The sequence below is a fragment of the Hemitrygon akajei genome, chromosome 5, assembly GCF_048418815.1.
Source record: "Hemitrygon akajei chromosome 5, sHemAka1.3, whole genome shotgun sequence".
Classification (NCBI taxonomy): Eukaryota; Metazoa; Chordata; class Chondrichthyes; order Myliobatiformes; family Dasyatidae; genus Hemitrygon; species Hemitrygon akajei.
The window spans coordinates 161,000,717-161,018,705 of NC_133128.1; the positions used below are offsets into that span (position 1 = coordinate 161,000,717).

Consider the following 17,989-nt stretch of genomic DNA (forward strand, 5'->3'; position numbering starts at 1 on the left):
CATTCAGATTATTTTATGGGATCTTGCTTTACACAAGGCATTTCCAAAGTTTGCTGGCATTAAACCTGCCATTGTATCTCAGAGCAATTCACTAAATGAGGCAGTGTAAAACATTCTAAAGTAAGAATGTGGGAATATCACAGCTATTTTTCAATACTACTTTGTTGATTCTCATCCCCTTTCTAACCAAAAGCAACTTCTAATTAGATCAAATGCTTTCATGAAAGCACGCATGGCATTATTTGTCACAGCTAAATCAATATTCTGGGGGAATTCCGGTACAACTTTTCAGAGTAACTTGAAACTTTAAAATATGGCAATTTAGCTTACCTTACAAAACGAAACCTTAACTTATGTATCAATAAACCAAATAAAAGACCTTTTGAAATCACAAGTGCTAAAAGTACCATTCTGAATGCAGACAGCTGAACGCAGAAATGACTTCATGGTCCAAAGATCACAACCATTTAAAATAAAATTGCCATCCATCTGCAGAGTCAACTCTTCGTGATAATAGCATCTAGAAACCCATAACTTAAAATGAGAGCTTCTTGATGTGCCATTGCTGGTCCTTGGAGCAATCTCATTCACCAGTTATTTCCTATAATCAATTCTCTTTTCATTCTCATTAGCAGCCCTCACTCTTCCCACGCCACAACACAACCCCCCCAAACAACTGATGCCTCGACCAGCCACCTAACATAACAAGCAATTTATAGTGGCCAGCTAACCTAACCTCACTAGAGAGCAGCAGCAAAGCAGATGATGCAAGGGAAAGCCAAATGATCACAGGCAAAATGTGCAAACTCAACATAGAAAGGTCTAAAGATCAGAATTTAATCCAGATCACTGGAGCTGTGAGATACTTGTAGCGCCATTAGCATAATTCTGCATAATATAAACTAGATGCCTCTAGTTTTAGTGATGGAATATTGTAACCATGCCTGGAGAAACAGAGGAAAATACATTGCTTGACCTTAGGATGGCGCCTGGTCTAGCCACAACCAAAAGGGCTTAAACATATATAGCCCCCATTAGCACAATTTTTAAAACTGCAGAAGTCCAGCCAAAATGCTGTCTTCCATTGAATTATATAAGATCACCACAATCATGCAAAAGTCATTGGGACAGAGCTATGTTTCATTTTCTTGACTATGATAAAAGCAAAGCCAATTTCAGCAGTCCATGTCAGTTCATTCATTGCATTTGGATTCCTACCTCAGGTGCTGATTAGATACAACTGCTTGAGTACCTCTGACTCAAGTCAGACCTAACAGTTAGCAGGCATGCAGTAGAACATTGAATGCATCCATTGGAAGTCTAGCAATAAACACAAGGGATTCTGCAGATGCTGGAACACACATAAATTGCTGGAGGAACTCAGCAAGTCAGGCAATATCTATGGTGGAGAATAAATAGTCGACATTTCAGGCCAAGACCCTTCATCAAGACTAGAAGTGTATTAACTGTTCTGATTCCCTCAGTAGCTATTCTCATTTTTTTTTGGAAAAAGTAGTGCTCATCACATTCTCTGGATTCTTGCTGAGTCATGTCATTTTACCTCCAAACTCCTCGTCTGCACTGTAGTTATCCTCCAACTTGGCAAAAATCTACCAACTGGATGATGCCCACAACTGCTGTAGTATGAGATGGTGCTCCCCTTACTGCAGCATTCGTCACATTTGAATGTTCCAATTTCAACATGTTAGTTTTTTAAAAAATCATACTCTTAGTACTATACTCCAATAAATCCAAATAAATGTACACTCATACAATTTCAGCTAGTTGACAGAAACTGAATCATCTGAATAATATTTCCACAGAAGTTTCCAATGCAAAAGTAAATCTACTTCAGGAGAAAAAATCCACAGTATGGTCTGTTTGATGAATAGTTTAAGATCAGTTTGTTTTCCATTAGTCTAGTAGAGCCAAGGTATTCTCATTTTTCAAAACTCTTCTACATTCAACTGAATTCCAGTGATATTTAACTTTCCTCAGTAACTGGGTTGAGAAAGCTTTGTATACTGCAGCTTTCCCTTCTTTATTCCAAATGCCGTGTTGAATTCTTAATAGCTTGTCCAATTTAAGACATCTCCTTAACCCACTTGCTTCAGTAGGAACCCTGAAATTCTTTTCCTCTTCTCCATCTGCTTATTCTAGTTACAATTCTAGGCTGCACCAATTTCACAGCTGTTAGTAGTCTAGTTCTAGTTTAGCAATTTGTAAATTGTTTAACTAGGCTAGAAGTGAACCCCTGCACCGGCATATTAACGAGACAAGAAACTGAGGCACACACTTTGTGGGCTTTTTGTCCCAACTCTATTTGTAGAAGTTTCTCTGTTTTTACAGCACTCTACACTTTCCCATTTAACTGTAGATAATGGTATGACAATACGGTGCAAGTGAATTCAGCCAAAAACTTTGCAAACTCATTTAAAGCAAATGCAAGGCATTCTTGGTTACAGCCTTGTCTGGAATACAAAACCTGGCAAACTGGGTCTTCTGTCTGTTGCTGAATAGCAATGTCTGTCTGCCAGCTGAATATGGGAATGTATCAAGACAGTCCATTTCCTGGAACTTGGCAAAATCATCCCTTGGCACCAGGTCATTTTTGGCCTTAATCCAGATGAAATACAATGCCATCTATACACTAGATTTATCTAATTCAGTATGGTTGAGTCTGAGCTCATTCTGTTATTCTGCCTCCACAGATTACTCCACAAACACATTTTTAAGAAAGAGGTCTTCCCCTTTCAAATTAATTCCTGGCCAGTACTATAGTTGATGAGGTCTCCTCGAAGAGCTGTTCCCTTCCAGATGTGTGAAAGCAATACCATTTATCACCATAATTTTGGTACCAATATTCTTACATCGCTGAAAAGCTATCCCTCATGCAAATGCTCAACTGATCTTAATGTCTAGATATGGAGAAAACACTGCCTTGGTTTTCTCCCCTTCTTTTTTTCATTGCAGCAACATGTTTTTACCCAATTAGTAAACTTGCTTTAGTTTCAACTGTTTTCATGTGTGTTTTCCCACCATCTACCCAAATACTTACCCTCTTCTTTCAAATACCATAAATTTTTAAAAGAGTGCTTTGGAACTTGGACTCCTCTTCTTGGCCTATTCTTGCTCGAACTCCTCCTTGCAAAGGTTCAATAGCATGCCTTTAACCTGATTACATTATCTTCTCATCAGTTTCATACAAAATGTAGACAACTTCAATCTGTTCTTCTACTGCAAGTCACAACTTTCAAGATCTATTTCCATCACCTCATTGATGGGCCCAATTATTCATTAGAGCCCTCTATTTTGGTGACCAATCAAATACAACAACATATTCATCTTTCTTTCCTCCTTTTTATTAGCCAGTATCAACTCAAAAAAAAGTTTCTCCTTTGCTTCCATTCATCTCACAAGTTGCTTTGCCACAAATTACAGATGCTTACCCAGCACAACAGGTCAACAGCAGATGCCATTTCATCAGCTCTCCACTCAGCTCTGGAACATCTGGACAGTGAAGATGAATACATAAGGATGCTCTTCATTGACTAGAGCTCAGCATTCAAAACTATCATCCCCTCAAAACTAATCAATAATCTCCAAGATCTTGACCTCAATATCTCCTTGCCGATTACTGACCACAGAAGGAAGAAATCTGGACTCCATGAGCCAGTGCTAATTAAGGGATCAGTGGTGGAGAGGGCCATAAGACCATAAGATATAGGAGCAGAAATAGGACATTCAGCCCATTGAGTCTGCTCCACCATTCAATCATGGGCTGATCCATTTCTTCCAGTCATCCTCTCTCCCTTGCCTTCACCCCATACCCTTTGATACTCTGGCTAATCAAGAACCCCTCTATCTTTGCCTTAAATATACCCAATGACTTGGCTTCCACAGCCACTCATGGCAACAAATGCCACAGATTTACCACTCTCTGACTAAAGTAACTTCTCCGCATCTCAGTTCTAAATGGATGTCCTTCAATCCTGAAGTCATGCCCTCTTGTTCTGGACTCCCCTACCATGGGAAATAACTTGGCCATATCTAATCTATTCAGGTCTTTTAACATTTGGAACTTTTCTATAAGATCCCCCTTCATTCTCCTGAACTCTAGGGAATACAGCCCAAGAGCTGCCAGATGTTCCCCACATGGTAATCCTTTCACTTCTGGAATCATTTTTGTGAATCTTCTCTGAACCCTTTCCAATGTCAGTATATCCTTTCTAAAATAAGGATCCCAAAACGGCACACAATACTCCAAGTGTGGTCTCATGAGTGCCTTATAGAGCCTCAACATCACAACCTTGCTTTTATATTCTATACCTCTAGAAATGAATGCCAACATTGCATTCGCCTTCTTCACCACCGACTCAACGTTAACCTTCAGTGTATCTTGCACAAGGACTCCTAAGTCCCTTTGCATCTCTGCATTTTGAATTCTCTCCCCGTCTAAATAACTTCGATTTCCTAGGTGTTATCACATCAGAGGATCTGTCCTGGGACCAGCATGTAAGTGCCATTTCAAAGGAAGTACTTCTACTTTTTAGAAGTTGGCACAGATCCAGCATGCTATCTGAAACATTGCAAACTTCTATATATAGATGTGCAGTGGAGAGCATCTGACCGGTTATATCACCAGTGACTGAGAACAGGGAAACATAATTGGTGGTTCCCCTGGTCATGCTTGCCTTCTACCATCTGGAAGGAGCAATAGGAGCCTTAGGTCCCATACCAACAGGTTCAGAAACAGATATTTCCCTTCAACCATTAAGCTCCTGAAGCAGCAAGATCAACTTCACTCACCACAATGCCGGACATTGTGAATACAGAATGCTGCAAGTCTGATTCACTGATTTATTGGTGGACGGCAGGGGCGGACAGCAGAGCAGCTGGGCGGCCTCTGTTCTAGCCAGGACTAGGCCTCAAGATGCAGTGTCACCTGTTTATAGTTGACCAAGAGGGAAGTGGAGGCGCTGTGGCCCAGCGTCTAAGGTGAAATCTGTGCTGCCCCCAAGAGTTTGCCCAGAAGACAAGCTGTATTATGTTCTGCTGCAGACTGCTGCGACATGCATGGACTGAGGGTATTGTGTTATATTTTATTGTGTAACTATTCTACCGATACCTTATACATGCTATAAGTGTCTTGTGTAGCATGATACTGTGTTGCCAACCTTGGCCCCAGAGTAACGCTGTTTCATCTGGTTGTGTTCATGGGTATTCATGCCTGGTTGAATGACAATTAAACAAATTAATCACCCAACACAACACAAAGACTCTACAGCATGTTCACAGTATTATTTATTTATTGGTATTTTGTTGTTTCTCTCTGCGCCTTGCAGTGCATTGGGTGGCAATCTTGCTGTTTCTTTAGCACTATTTAGTCTGTCATTCGTTTTTTTTAAAATTCCATTTGCAGTTTTGTCTTCTTTTTGCACATATTATGGTTATTACTCTGTTATGGATTTATTGAGTATGCCCATAAGAAAATGACATACTGTACGTACATTTTTGATAAATTCACTTTGAACTTTTTCAGCATTATCTGCTCTATCTCCAACTTGGAAATCAGTGGCTTACTATATAACGTAAACTAAACCTAACCTGAAATACCTGGCCGTGTGTCTAGTGAATGATCTGTGGAGCTGCATCTCCTTCGTATGAAACATTAATTTGCCAACACTCAGTTATAGCAGAGGAATCCAAATTCTTGTCTCTGCAACATCGAACAACAATCCATGCATTATTTCTCAGCTGCTAAACCACATTTAAAAGTGATACAACATTTGAAAACTGGTTACAGACAACATGATGTGCTATGCTGAATCCAGTAGCTAGTCTACAGTGTTCTTGCATAGTAATATTATCAGACTATACTAAACAGTTTACAAATCTGAAAAGCGCATGTTCACCATTGTGGAAACATCCTGTTGAAATTTACATCAATTACATTTATTTATTACCAAAGCATGTATCCATATACAACTCTGAAATTTGTCTTCTGCAGACAGCCATGAAACTAAGAGCATGAAAGTCACTCGGAGAGAAACATCAAGCCCACACCCCCGCACAAAAAAGAACAGCATTCCGATCATTAACCCTCAAAACTCCCCTCCCTGCCAGACAAAATGGAACAAGAACATCAACCCCCAAATAACCCTTCCTCCACACAAATAACCAACAGTACACAAAACAGCATACATATTTTGTATGCTAACAAAATGTCGTAGATGTCACTACATCTCAAGTGACTTTCAGAAAGCATGCATTTGCAGATTCAGATTTAAATATGAATTAGAAACTTAAATTTAGCAATATTTCATTTCATGTTTCAATAGACTTCATATTTGAATATTTCTTGAAACATTTTCACTTGTGCTTTCAAATAGTCTTATTCCCCTCCTTGCCCCCACCCTCCCCTATGCCAGTAAAAACAAATAGCTGTTTTTAAAGTCCAATGGTCTCTTCGTTGCTTATTTATAATACTAATCACACCAAGGGAAACTTAATCAAAGCACAAAAGATGGCAATCATTTATCCCATCGTGCTTGGGTTGTCTTGAAACTAATTTCACTGCTTTTCATTCTCCATGCTCACTTATCTTTTATCTGCAATATGTGTCGCCTCTTAAAGAGGATCAGGTTGTAAAGCTCATTGTTGGGGTGCTCCAAATACTGACTGGCTTCCAATTTGGCACAAGGAAGTTGTGGTAACTTCTACTTTACAAAAAGACCACTCGACAACTTGATGGCCAAAAAAGCATCTTTATCTGGGACGGCAAATGATATTTACAATACAGAGGCTTCCAGGTACCTCGTGTGGCATGGGTGGAGGAACTATATACAATGCATACTGGGAGTGAAAAGAGTGGAAGTAAAGACCCCGCCAACCCCGGATCCCACCTCTTGTTACCAACAGCTCCCCGATTAGTATTAACTTACTTTTAATAATACTCACATTACAACACTTCTCCCCCTTTAAAATCCAACATTCCCGAAATATAGAAGAACTGGGAAATAAAAACAGTGGTATCATTAGCAACAGGTTACCAATACAAAAACAGCTAAAAAACATGGCAAATTCAACATTCGATCTAACAACAAAAAGAAACTATCCAATCAAAGATTCAGTCTGTCAGGAGGTTTGTGAGGGCGCTGCGATCTATGCAGTACCCCCAGTGACCCAGCAGGCACCGCTGGTAAGGATATTTTGGGTGGATCTAGTGTTGGGGACACGAGAGGAGTCTGTGTGTCCACGTGAGAACGTCCATCCTCTTCAGGGGACTCTGCCCCCTCTGCCAGTGTCTCTCCCTCTGGCAAAGTCACTGGTGGACATGCTTTCCTGGTATGCATTAAGTGGTCATTGCTCCTTAACTGTTTTGGACTACTGAGCTTCTTTGAAATCGGTGGCAAGCTATTCTCAGAATTATTGGGATAAACGGCATCTGCAGGTTTGCCACCCGGCTTGGAACGCACTGAAGGAGGAACTTTGGTTTTTGAACCATCGTCACGACCGTGGCTCAGAATAGACCCAATTGCAAATTTTTCATAGAGTTCCTTGTTATAACAAGAGTTATAACTGGAGTTCAACAGCAGGAAATCGCAATGCGTTTCGGAAAACCTCTTGTGCTTGAACAAAGGCCTTATCTGTTAAATCACAGTAATTGATTGTGATGATACATTCATTCTCCTGGAGCAGGTTCTCTTTTCTTGAATGGCTGTTCTCTTCAATACCATGAATACTCAGGCCAAGGAATCTTCCACTCAGCATAGAGTTAAAAGGCACCACATGGTTTCCCAGGGGGCCACCGCCTCCAGAAAATTCTACTTTCTTTGTCAAATCACTTAGAGTGCTTTCTGAACGCTTGTCTGGTGGTCCTTGGGGCTCTGGTCTTACATCGTCTTTAGGTGCCCCGTTTGCTACTGTTATGATTGACTTCACATGCGGGTTCCTGTTAGCGGGATCATCAGGCTGAGATGCACCTTGCTGTAACTGGGCATGTGGTACAAGAGCTGGGTCACTGCTTCACCGTACTAGAAGTGGCAAGCTGGCTTTCAGTGCCGAGGGGGTAACTTCAATTGCTCCTGTAATAGGCTGAAGAGCCACAACCTGCGCTGCGAGCTCACTCTCAAATGTGTCTGGACTATGTCTGTCACTCACTTTGCCATCGGCGACTTCATCTGCACGCTGCACCTCATGCTCTTCCGTCATGTGTGCATATTTAAATTCATGCCAGTTGAGCTGGATTTTGCTAAGTCAATTGCGGCCCAAAAGACTGGGCCCACTGCCCTTAGCTATCACCAGCCTGGCTTCAGCCTTCTGACCCCCGGCTGAAATATCCACATATAACACCCCTAAATGAGGTATGGGCTGCCCCGTATAGGTCCTGAGTTTGAGCTTAGATGGTCTGATGGGAGGCAGGTTGGACCCCCATGTCCTCCTGTAGGTCTCTTCACTAATGACCGATGCAATAGCCCCTGAATCAATCTTGAACTTAATGTCCTTTCCTTTGACAGTGACTGTGACATAATATGGTTCAGGTGGTTCCTCATCCGTTTCCATCCCAATCATGTTGTAGGCACACGCTGCCTCCTCGTCTGCTTCTCCTAGCTGGTGTGTGGCTGCCTGAGTCTGTTGAGCTTTCCCCTGCCCAGGCTTAACCTCACCCTTTAAGCTCCTGCACTTTTTAACCAAATGTCCCTTCTTGCTCCAAGCATGGCAAACAGTATTTTTGAATTTACAAACATTTGCATAGTGCGTTCCTCCACACCGAAAACATTCCACCCGCTTTGCCTGTTTACCAGTCTCCCTCCTGACTTGGAGCACTGCCGCTGACTGTGACCCCCCCCCCCCCCCCAATATCCTTTCTGTATATCCTTGGCATTATTAGCAGCCAACTCCATGCCTTGAGCAATCTCTAGGGCTGTCTCGAAAGTCAACGGTGGAGTTTCCCCCAACAAGCGGCATTGTACAGCATCATTATTAATGCCGTATACTAATCTATCATGGAGCACATCATCCAACACAGCTCTGAAATCGCAATGCTCTGACAGCTGCCGAAGCTCGGCCACAAAATCGCCCACAGACTGACCTGGCTTCCGGACATGGCTGTGAAACTTGAACCGTTGAACTATCACCGAAGGCTTCAGATTGTGGTGGTTCCCCACGAGCTTGACCAGTTCGGCGTATGGAATTTCTCCCGGTTTCCGCTGTGTAGCTAAGTTCCGTATCAGCTTGAACATCCTTGCCCCACACACACTCAGGAGAATAGAGCGCTTCTTAGCCTCCTCAGTAATTCCATTAGCACAGAAAAAGTGGCCCAACCTTTCCTCGTACTCTGGCCACTCCTCGATTTGCTCGTCAAACACACCAACCATTCTGAACGCAGCCATCCAAACACGAGGCTCCTCGCCCGCTCACAGCTCCCGATCGAAAACGGGGCCAACCCGTCCACAAAACCAGTTTACTTCGTCACCAAAAATATGTGGTAACTTCTACTTTACATAAAGGCCACTCAACAACTTGATGGCCAAAAGAGCATCTTTATCTGGGACGGCAAATGATATTTACAATACAGAGGCTTCCAGGTACCTCGTGTGGCATGGGTGGAGGAACTATATACAATGCATACTGGGAGTAAAAAGAGCGGAAGTAAAGACCCCGCCAACCCCGGATCCCGCCTCTTGCTACCAACAGCTCCCCGATTAGTATTAACTTACTTTTAATAATACTCATATTACAACAGAAGTAGTCTTGGTATTGACTTTAGACTCCACTGAGTCTCAAGGTAACAGGTCAAATGTAAGCAAGGACAATTTATCCTGATCAAAATCTCGTATAGAACATGCAACAATACAGCACAGTATGAGTCCTTTGGCCCACAACACTGTGCTGACCTATATATTATGCACACTTATGTGTAACCTTTCTGCATAACCCATAACCCTCCATATTTCTTACATCCAAGTGTCCATCTAAGAATCTCTTCAATGATGCTGGAGCTTCTACCACCATCCCCAACAGTGCACTCCAGGCATCCTCCACTCTAAAAATAAATCTGCCACTGACACTTGTGCTAAACTTCCCTCCAGTCACCTTAAACAGGTGCCCTCGGATATCGGCCTATGCTGCCTGCTATATGCTTCTCAATCTTATATACCCCTGTCAAGTTGCTTCTCTTTCACCATCACTCCAAACAGAAAAGCCCCAGCTCACTCAACCTTTCTTCATAAGACATGCTGTCCCATCCAGATTGCTTCCTGGCAAATCTCCTCTGAACCTTTCTGAAGCTTACTCATCCTTCTTACAATCAGGTGAGCGGAATTAAATACAAAACGCTAAGTGCGGTCTAACCAGAGTTTTATAGATCTGCAACAATACCAGACGGCTGATCTATCTTCCCTCAGCCAATGAGCCAGTACTCCTTCATGTTGAACAATATGTGGAAGCAATGACAGTAAGAGAAGTAAGAGCACAGAAAGATTTCTACGTGTGAACTTATACACTGATCAGCAGTAATCGGTTTGCCATGCTAATCATTGATCAAGTCCTTATAGGTATTACTGCCAGACTTGGTTTGTAGCAGATGACAAGTGATGTCAAGTTTAGTTGAATAACTATGAAAAATACCATGGCTCCTGGAGCAAGTCACATGCTGTGCATCCTACGGTGAGCAAATCACCTTCAGACCATCTAGATTTTCCATTGTCTGTAAGGGCCACGATAGGATACACTATTTGCCTGGCTAAATGCAGCTCCAACAGTTTTCAGGGGACTGCACACTATCCAAAACTCTTAAGATTGCTTCCTGGAAGAACTACCAATATTAATTCATAACAGCACTTCATGATCACAATAGATTCTGCAGATGCTGGAAATACAAAACAACACACACAGAAAGCTGGAGGAAAGCAGCAAATCAGGCAACATCTAAGGAAATGAACTAACAGCCAACATATCGTCCTGAGACCCTTCAAGGGGGCTGGAAGGGGGGGGGGAGGAACGTACCAGAATAAGGTGGGGGGGTGTGAAGGAGGACAAGCTAGAAGGTGAAAGGTGAAGTCATGTGGGTAGCAGTGAAGAGGATAAGTAAGCAGCGAGTGTCCAAGGAGCTGGCTGGATTTGAACTCTGGACCATTCGCCTCGAAGTCTGGTGCTGATGCCACTGATGGGTGATAGGAGGAAAAAGGGAAAGGGCAGGAGAACCAGGAATCTAATAGGAGAGGAGTGTAGACCTCGAGAGAAAAGGAAGGAGGAGGGGGATCAGAGTGAGGATTGGAGGAGGAAGGAGGAAAGGGGAAGAGGTAAAAAATTACCAGAAGTTGGAGGATTAATGTTCATGCTATCAGGTTGGAGGCTACCTAATCCATTGTCCTACCTACCTAGGCCCATGGCCTCCTCTTCTGCCATGATGAGGCCATTCTCAGGTTGAAGGAGAAATACCTCACTCCATCTAGGTAGCCTATTCCAAACCATGTTATCTTTTTCCTAAAATAAGTTGTGGGTTCATACTCAAAGAACTCTCTGTTCCATTTGTGGCATGTGTCCGATCCTCATTACTAGCTCCAAAATGCATCTGGACTGAAGTCGATCTGCAATTTTTCTAATTGTTTTACCAACACATTGATATCACAATGTAGCCCAAGACTACTCCCCAGAATATCCAAAGCTCTGTAAATTTTAATGCCATCTGTATATTTACTGATCATTCTTCTGCATCCACATCCAAATAATTCATACATATTACAAACAGCAAACAGGGTTCCAGCACTGAACCCTGAGGAATACCAAAAGATATTAGCATCCAATCACAAAAACAACCATTTAATATCACATTGTCTCGTACTGTCAAGACAATTTTGGATCCCATTTGTCAATTTGTCCTGGATTTTTGGGGCCTAACCTTTTGGACAAGTGGAACCCTGTGAAAGGCATTAATGCAGTACATGTAAACTACATCTACTGTTCTTCCATCAATTCACTTAAATACCTCTTCAAAAAATTGAATCAAATTGGTTAGGTAAAATCTCCTCTTGACAAAACCACGTTGGCTGTCTTTAATTAGACCCTGTCAATCCATGTGGCTATTAATCCTGTCCCCTCAGAATTTTCTCCAATAATTTTCCTACTACTAACGCTGAGGTCTTAGGTCTTCTATTAACGTTTTTTTTCTTTCTGCCCTAAATGAAAGGGGACCGTATCTGTTTTCTTCAAGTCAACAAGAACCTAACTTGTAGTCAGCATGGATTTAAAAAGCTCAGATTAAGCCCCAGCAACCTGGGATAAATCCCTTCATACCTGATGAGTTGCTGACCCTTCCACCAAGGCATCAAGTGCCTCCAGATCTTTACCTTTCCTTCACTAAATTCTCTACCTACACAGTTGTCAGTGAGTACTCATTAAAAGTATTCTGGTTATTCAATTGCTCCCAATATAATTAGAGCACCTTCCATTAATCTTAATCCTGTCTGTCATTAATATTTTGTGACCTTTTTGCCTTCGTTTTATTTTAATACCTCCTTATCCTTTATATACTCTAGACAGGCCTTCAGTTCCCTATGCATGAAAACACTTCCTTTTCTCTCTTCAGCCTACCTTCAATAACCTTCGACATCCAGGGTTTCCTGAACTTATTACCTTTTGCTTTTGCAGCTACAGGAATATGTTGGCCATGAACTCTTGCTCTTTCTCCTTTGACTGTTTCCACTGTGCAGATATCAATTTGTCTGAAAGTAGAATCTCCCAGTCAAAACTTTAGCCAGATCCTATCTTAGTTAGTGAAATTGACATTCTAGTCCCCCCCCAACCACCAACTTAAGCTGTTAATATCTGATACACTCCATATTTTTATGTAATCACTTTTAAATAAATGGAGTTTAGGTCATTTTTGAAAATGCTCCTCCACTCACACTTTTGTTGGTCTATGTTAAGAAATAGTTCTCTTGAAAATAGTGAAAAATCTGCTCCAAGTCTTTTTTTTTTTAAACACCAAAGCATTCCAGTTAATATTCAGGAAATTAAATTCCCTGATGCTATAACCATATTTTTATTTCATTTCCCTGATATCCGCCTAACTCTTCTTGTGTTGAGGACTGGGAGGTCTGTAATACAACCCAAGCAAAGTAACATCACACATTACCCTTTTTAAACTCTGATCTCCATATGGTCTTCCTTAAGGAGAATTCTATAATATCTTCTCTTCATACTGAAGTAATGCAGTCAGTGACTAACAGTGCAATGTCTGCTCCCTTTTACACCCATCCCATTCTGCCTACCTGAGGTATATATAAAATATATGCCTTGGAAGAATAAATCACCAAGCACTGCCCTTCCAACCAAGTCATAGTGACGACAACAATATCACACTTCCCAGGATAAATTACAGTTTTGAGTTCAGCTAGCTTACTAGTTAGACTCCTAGCTTGGAATTCTCTCATGTGCTTGCACACTTGTTCTGCTTGCTGGGTTCACCAACTCTTTCTCCTCAAGGTGACTGCATCTCTCCATTCGACCATCTGCCTTGAGCCCCATTCCCCTTGCCAGCTTGGTTCAAACCTACTGAGAGCATTAGCAAGTCTCCCCATGACAACAAGGTTGGCTTGGTTCTGGATAAGGTGCAATACATCTGCTTGCAGAGATCACATCTTCCAGTACGATGATGGTGCATTTCAATGAGTCCAATTAGTTATGATTGCAAGTCACTGCTGATACCAAGAACATCAAGTACTGCAGGACTATCCCATCAGTGAGTTGCTCAATAGCGATGGAGCTGGACTTACTGCGTATCATTGTGCTGTCGCCTGGACTTATTGTGTACCACTGGATGGTGCACAATGTGAGCGATTGTTTTGAGCGTTTTTATTTTGAGTGCAAGACCCTTGAAACCGTCACCATATGTGCTATTTGTGCTATGCACCGTGTGCAGTGCGCCGTGGCTAACGTGTTTAGAACCTTGGCCCCCGAGGAACACGGTTTTGTTTGGCTATATTCATGTATAGTTGATTGATAACTAAACTTGAGGAGCTACTCTTTAAACAACAACTATGCTCCCAGGCATTTTCTGACAGGACCTTATCACTTCTGGTATCTACCTTGTTTGTATTAGCATTCACAATTGCCACCTGTTCATCTTCCGCTTCAGCTGTCATGCCAACCTGATGGCATACAAGGACTGAATCCCCAACATAGACCACTGAAAGAAGCAAGACAGGGACTACCCCACCACTCCCCCGTTCCGCATCACCGTTCCAATGATCAAAAATCAATCCTGATCTCTACTGCACACTCTCTCCAGAACCACCGTGTTTTCTCCCAAAGGTCATACAGTGCCAACTTCCCAAAGGCATGCCAGTTGCTAAGTTAAATGACCTGAGAAAGCAACTGGCAGGAGAACCTGGGTGATAACGATCAGAAGTAAGTTGCAAGAAGTTAAGTGTCCCAAGAACTGCCATAGGTATGATGGACTGTATGAGCTCCTATGCTGTTCTAAAATACTAATCAGGGCCCTCCATTGGTCGAGCTCAATCACGGACATTGCGCCCTAGCTGTCACAAGCCAAGGCAGTACAACATAAAGAGCAAGCCATTGCCCATGCAGCAGACTCCCCCCACCCACCCCATCCAGATGATGAGTCCAAAGGAACAGAAGAGACCAATACAGTTTGGCACCAGCGGCATTGCAGGAATTTCCAGTTAGCGCTGAACTCGACGTAGGACTGCCTGAGGGACTCCAGCTACAGATTTTTCCTCAGGGTTTACTCTCGGAGACTTCCCCATGAGTGGATATAGCCATAAGGCAGTGGAGGCCTGAGATCAGAGCTTTCCTTCTTTTCCCTCACCTAGATAAGCTGCCAACTGCGGTTGACAAGTCCCATCTGCCTGAAGTGATTGTTTTTAAGGCACCACTAACCCACCTTTGCCTCTTCTCCTGACAGTAGAAACGGTTCCACTGGGCTTAGTAGCTGAGCCAAACATGAGTATCAAAGGATGGACCTGGTCGTCAGAAGTTATTTAAGAAACACGCACACCACAGTAAGCATTCCCCACCACCCCATCCCCCCAGGCAATGACAACCTTAAGAAACTTGAAGTACAAATATGAATAGGTGGATGAAAGGCCACTGACCTCAGGTGGAGGATATTGCAAAGGATCTCTACCATTTCTGCATCTAATTGGTTGAAAGGAAATAACAAGTCACCAAAGCAAATGCAAACGCCACCCAAACTCTAAATACTATAGTGCAGACCAAGACTGCTGCTAAGACATCTTTATATACAAGGCAAGGTTCAGCAATACACCCCAGTATTACTTGGGAGTATTTCAGGGCAAGTGATAGTTTCTCTATGGAATACAAAACCACTGGCCTTCCACTGAATTATAACATACTCATCAGCATTCTCCTGCAGATCACAAACAGGGTTCTCTGCAGCAAAATCTTCACGTAATATCACCCACCACGGTGTTGACAAACGGGCAAATATTTCTTTCTGCCTCCGTCTCTTGCTGCAATACATTCATGCTCAGTGATTCATCCTCTGCAGAATCAGGACCTTCAGTGCCAAGAGTTCAACATGTCCTGTGGATGTTAGGATACTTTCATTTCAGTCTCCTGTTTTTAGCAGCTGTCAGGTCAAGCTTGATTTCAGGACTAACTGGCAAAAAGAAAAGCATAAAGATAACAACGCAGAGGCAGGAGGAAAAATATTAAACCGTGCACTCAAAATTCTTCTAGACCTAAAGTGGAAGAGAATGTGTGTTGGGAGAAAGTGAACTAAGATATGTACAGCCTTGTTTTTATAGCCTCAATTTGTTACTGGCCATGGATTCCACTATGTCCACTCCCAAAGCCTTTGCACGGGCACAAATCTGTTCAGAAACTTCACCAGTGCAGCCACTGGCTATGAGAAACCTTGAAAGCCTGAAAAGCATGAGTGCCTGCAAAGGAGAGCAAGCATACACACTGTGAATTCCATGAAATCACAGGAATTATTTGAAAGAAGACTATTTAATTATTGTACTCATGCCATCCAAAGATGGAACTTTTCAAGATTACACCTTCTTCATCACATATTTTCTCATAAATGCATTTCTTTAAAACGACTTTCCATCTCTTGACATTATTGTTGCTCTTTTAAATTACCCAGACTATTCTCAAGTTATATACTCTGTGATTTTTCTTACATAAAATATGGTTTGCTTACAGTAAAGCTTTGATGACCATCCGTGAATAAACGATGCATTTCCGAGCACATTCTAATATTACCTTCAATTAGAAGATGTAATAATAAAACCATTTTCCACTTTGCCCACTTGTATAATTAATCCTGCCTATCTGGCTATTATTAAATTCAGCAGATATTATTGCCCAAGGGAACAAAACAATTTAAGCCTAGCGTATACCCATTTTTTTGGATGTCCTTGACATACACCTGACATTTTCATTTTAAACAGAGAAATGATCTCAATGTCAGGAACATATTTAGGTACTACAAATCACCAAAGCTGTGTAAACATCCCTCAATGACAATTTTATACAACTGAAGAGAATGTTCTCTTCAAACACAAACTAATGGTTTAAAAATGTCACAAAACAAACATTAGCAATTTTCTTTGAAGAGAGTATAGATAAAACAAAGATCGATATGTAAGGATGGGGTCCTAGAAATTCAAATCATAATGTCACATTCCCTCCATCACCAAACCGACCCCCACCCCGCTCCTGGCTACATGATTGAAAATGACAATTGGATGGAATGAAATACAATAATCAGTCATTCAATCTCTTCAAAACTTTCGCCAGACATTTCCTGATGTCGATCCAACGTGATTTCAGCATCAGCTAGATATCAAGTGACATAATTTCCTTTGCTTTACTCCTTTTGGAACTTTGAGAGGGAACACATTTTACATTGCCCTGAAATAATCGAATCCACCACTTTGTGACTTCTCTAAATCCCCTTTATTTACCCTCTGGACATTTTACCACCAGCCAATTACATTTCCTATTGCCCCCAAGGCAGATCCATCCTACAATTAGGACCTCAATCTCCAACTCCCATCTCAATCCCAAGATAACACAAGGATACTGTATCTACCCAAGTGCATCACTAATTCTAGACCAGAGTGTGGATTTTTGATATTTATTTCCAGTAATTTGCATCCAGAAGGAAGGACTGATTGCATATCATGAGATAAAACAACACAACTTGGGAACAGTAACAGCGTACATAGGATAGTATGATATAATGTGGCAAGAAGATTAAGGATTTTAAACTCTTTGTTCTGAAGGTCAACAACTTCAGTATTTTGATGCTTGAATACTATTTAAATTTCAAGAAAAATCTGTGAATTCACCCAGTTAGAATCAGTTATAAGTAACAGTTAAAATTAGATCTGACCTCTCAAAACTGTTCAGTTTCCATTAACCTTGAAAAGCTGGTTTTCACTTAACAAAAATGTCAAAGATTCTAACATTGTTTTCCTCAGTGTGCAAAGAACAACAAAAAACATGAATAGAAGCAGGAGGACATCAACTAGCCCCTTGAGCCTGCTCCACCATTCAATAAAGATTTTTATTTTTGAAAAGACATATCAGCAATCCAAAATCACTTCCCATCCAGTGTTTGATCCCACTGGATATCAAGAATAAATAGGACAGTGGCAGGCACAGAAGTAGCAAGCCAGCCAAGCATAGAGTGTTCATTATCTTGTATTGTTATGTGAAGGGAGACTGTAGTGATTTAGCTAAGTGAGTTTGCTCATACACTGTACGCCCTGCTATTGTGAAATAAAGCAGCTTATGGATTAATGTCAAACCATCCTTCACCAAGTGCATCTTAAATTATAGCCTCACATAAGAGGCAAGAACAGGTAGTCCATTTCACAAGAGACTGTCGCCCACCTCTGTAACTACCTTCTGCAAGGAGGTTCATGACAGTCTGACTTGTTCAAAAGAATGTCTGTATGCTACACTTAAACCTCGGAAGTCA

The 17,989-nt window shown here is 41.7% G+C and overlaps 1 protein-coding gene across 18 annotated transcripts in view; it reads right to left on the reverse strand.

Annotated features, from left to right (window-relative positions):
- The window catches only part of LOC140728384 (PTB domain-containing engulfment adapter protein 1-like), a 383,776-nt gene that overhangs the window by 305,926 nt on the left and 59,861 nt on the right, over positions 1–17,989 (reverse strand). For 6 of the 18 annotated variants that reach the window (XM_073047016.1, XM_073047024.1, XM_073047023.1 and 3 more), the window contains one exon: positions 6,961–7,012. The exons of 6 other annotated variants lie outside the window; for them this stretch is intronic. Coding sequence is in view for 5 of the 12 variants with exons in the window: in XM_073047011.1 (XP_072903112.1) it covers positions 6,961–7,012; positions 15,126–15,160 (87 nt within the window). In the remaining 7 variants the exon portion in view is untranslated. Of the gene's footprint in view, positions 1–5,128; positions 5,231–6,960; positions 7,013–15,125; positions 15,169–17,989 lie in introns of those variants that run through there. 6 more of the 18 variants (XM_073047011.1, XM_073047021.1, XM_073047020.1 and 3 more) reach the window with 2 other exon arrangements.